The sequence below is a fragment of the Trypanosoma grayi genome (genome assembly GCF_000691245.1).
Source record: "Trypanosoma grayi strain ANR4 Tgr_1288_V1, whole genome shotgun sequence".
NCBI lineage: Eukaryota > Euglenozoa > Kinetoplastea > Trypanosomatida > Trypanosomatidae > Trypanosoma > Trypanosoma grayi.
This window is the reverse complement of record NW_008826907.1, coordinates 171-3,028: the sequence shown is the minus strand read 5'-3', so window position 1 is coordinate 3,028 and position 2,858 is coordinate 171. Positions and strand designations below refer to the sequence as shown.

The 2,858-nt window shown below is 56.1% G+C and overlaps 1 protein-coding gene across 1 annotated transcript; it reads left to right on the top strand.

The window, feature by feature from the left end:
* Nucleotides 1-572: 572 nt before the first annotated feature.
* Nucleotides 573-2,477, top strand: DQ04_12881000 (hypothetical protein; the record flags this gene model as incomplete). The annotated part of the gene is made up of 1 exon (XM_009316839.1): nucleotides 573-2,477. One exon carries the CDS (start codon nucleotides 573-575, stop codon nucleotides 2,475-2,477), a length of 1,905 nt encoding a protein of 634 aa, XP_009315114.1.
* Between the last annotated feature and the right edge of the window lie 381 nt (nucleotides 2,478-2,858).

Below are 2,858 nucleotides of genomic sequence, written 5' to 3'. Positions count from 1 at the left end.
TGCTTATTTATAGTAATAGTTGCATTTTGATCATTCCAAATGCTGAAGGCTTCTACCAACGACTCTTTTCTTCATCCTAATTATCCTATTGTTGCAGAACTGCGTGATTGAATGGTTGGCTTCCTGGTTTCCTACTCTGTAGCTCCTCACTTTCTTCCTGCTTCCCTTTTGTTTTCTTTTGTGTGTATGGGGGGTTGCTTGTGGGTGTTTCTGCGGGCGTGTGGAATAGAGTTGGGGAAATAAATTCCACCGCTGTGGTGAAGCAACGGGGAAACGCAAACGTCTGTGTGTGTGTGTGCCCGTAGCAAAGATAAACGTCAGCGAAGAAAAACAAAAAAACACACAATCACAAACACCAAAAAAGGAACAGAATCAGGAGGAACAGGGCCTCTGGTGGACATACACGCGCATACCGACTTCCGCGCACCTTGACCCACCTTGGACTTGTTTTCTCGATACAAGCCGACCTTGTCGGAGTTAGGACATACCACTTAACATAGTTTTCAAGTGTATTCGACATTCATTCGACTCTTGTGTGTCTGTGTGATTAAGTCCATACGAGTGCGGGAAAGATGACTGAGAACCTTCACAGGGAACTCTTGCAACTGAAGAATTGTGAGCCACTGACACAGATGAGTGGTTCACAGAACGACTGGCTGCTTGGCAGCATGCGGCAATGCAGCAGCGATGCTGTGCCCAAGGCTCGGCCACATAAGGAGTTGCCGTCGTCGCTCGTGCCAGAGGAGGAGGCGGTCAGCCAAGGCCTCTCGCGCGTGGAGTCCGCCTCCACGCCACCAGCTGCACAGCTGGCGTCCATTGCCGACGCGCGCAGCAGCGACAAAAACAGTGGCAAAAAGACGGCGCAGAAAAATTCGATGGGCCGCAGCAGCGGCGCCTCTCCGCCGTGCGGTGAGAACCTTGAGGGAACGCTCATCACGCTCGAGGTCTCCCCGTCGAGCTTGGACTCGGAGGATGTCGTGGTATCGCCGTCCCGTGCCGCCGACAGTCGTCCGCGTGCGTCGTCCTGCGGCAAGCACAGCTCCTCTCCAAAGCGCGAGGAAGGCCTCTCGCACAAAGGTAAGTGGAGACGTGCAACCATCAGCAGTAGCAGCGCGAGGGATTCGAGCACAAGTATGCCGCGCCACGCCCGTGACTCCGTAACGTCAACGGGAAGCTTCTCCTCCGTGCGGCGCTCAGGGAAACTAAAGTCCGCATCGAAGACCATCGGCGGCGGGGGCGGCGACGGGAAAAAGACACGAGGATTTATGAAGAACAACTTCAAAGCTCCGGCGGCGCGCGCACCAGCAGCACTGTCGCCGCGTCCTGTGCTGAGGAAAAACTCACGCGGTGCCACCACGCACTCGCCGTCACCGGCACTGCCAAGCCGCGAGATGTCGGTCGCAACCGTCGCCGCTGCACAAAAGCGGGACACAGTGCGCGCAGCCGGCGCATCGCTGCGGGCCAACTCAGGGGCGAACCAGGCCTCCCCTGAAGTTTTTGTTTCGTCTGAGAGCGAGGGCGACAACGCGTTGCCCTCGCCGGCACGCCACGGTTTGAAGCAGCGCACTGGCGGCCTGCCCACCACGCTGAAGACAAACTTGCAGCCGGCACAGCCAGCACTGCCGTGCTCCGCGTCGGTGTCGGTGTCGGCGGCGGTCATCGATGTCATTGAGGTGACGGGCCAGCCGGATGAAGAGGCACCACAGCCCTCGGAGGAGTGGGCGAGGTTTGCCGCTGGCGCGACGCTGACGCACCGATTCCACAACACGGCGCCTGGCTTCCCTGATGCTGAGGCGCTGGCGGTGAAGGCGGCTGCAACCGCTGCGCCTGAGGGCTGTGAGGTGAGTAACGTCCCTTTCTCACAGATGAAACGCGTTGCGGTAGAGGAGTCACGGCGTGCCGAACGACAACGCATTGAGGCAAAAGTGGGCGCAACACGGCGACAGAAGGAGAAGAAGGCTGCAGAAAGTCTAGTGTGGACGGAGGACTCTGAACGAAGCCAATTGGAGGTCATGGAGGAGGAGAATAAACAGCAACTGAGAGAGACTCAACATCAAGAAAGTATGCGGCTAATAAAAGCGCAGAATCAAAGGACTGCAAAGAAGGACGAGGAGGAGCTGAGCCGAAAGGCGGCAGAGGCGGAGGCTGCGTCCAGAAGACGGCAAGCGGAATCACCAGCGTTGACACCGATACAAGAGGTGCGAGCAATAACACTAGATACACATGTACCACCACCAATAGCTCCATCATCAGTAACGCCTGCAAAGGTGGAGACATTTAAAACACCGGTAGACTCGGCTGTGGCGAGGACTCCCGTGAAATCAGTGAAATCACCGAGTCCTGCAAGATCAGCAGAACCAACAGCCACTTCCCGCCGGGGGGTATCGCCGACCGCATCTCCGGTGCCGGTGGAGCCTTTTTTCGATAGACCGTACCTGAAGGAGCCACCAAAGGCGAAGTGCTGCACCGTCATGTGAACGGGGAGCTGCTTGGTCTATTCTTGTTAACTGTGTGAAGACACGTGGGACGTTGTGGCCATGAGAAGCAAAAAAGGAAAAAAAAATCAAAGAGGAGAAAGGACTCTTTTTGTGTTGTTTTTTTGTTTCTTTTTCACCGTTGTTACCCTCATAGGGGCGCAACGAAATATTCAGAAAAAAAAAAGAACTGATGAATCCCTAAATGCCGACGCCGGACGGTGTTGGCGTTTCCGGGCTGTGTGTGTGTGTGTGTGTGTGTGTTTGTTACACCAGACTGCGTGAGTCTGCGCCTGTGTGTGATTGGGCGTCCGGAGTGGACGGTGGTGGCGCCCATGCGTGTCGGTATGAGTGTGTACGTGCGTCTACGGCATGCCAGCCGCG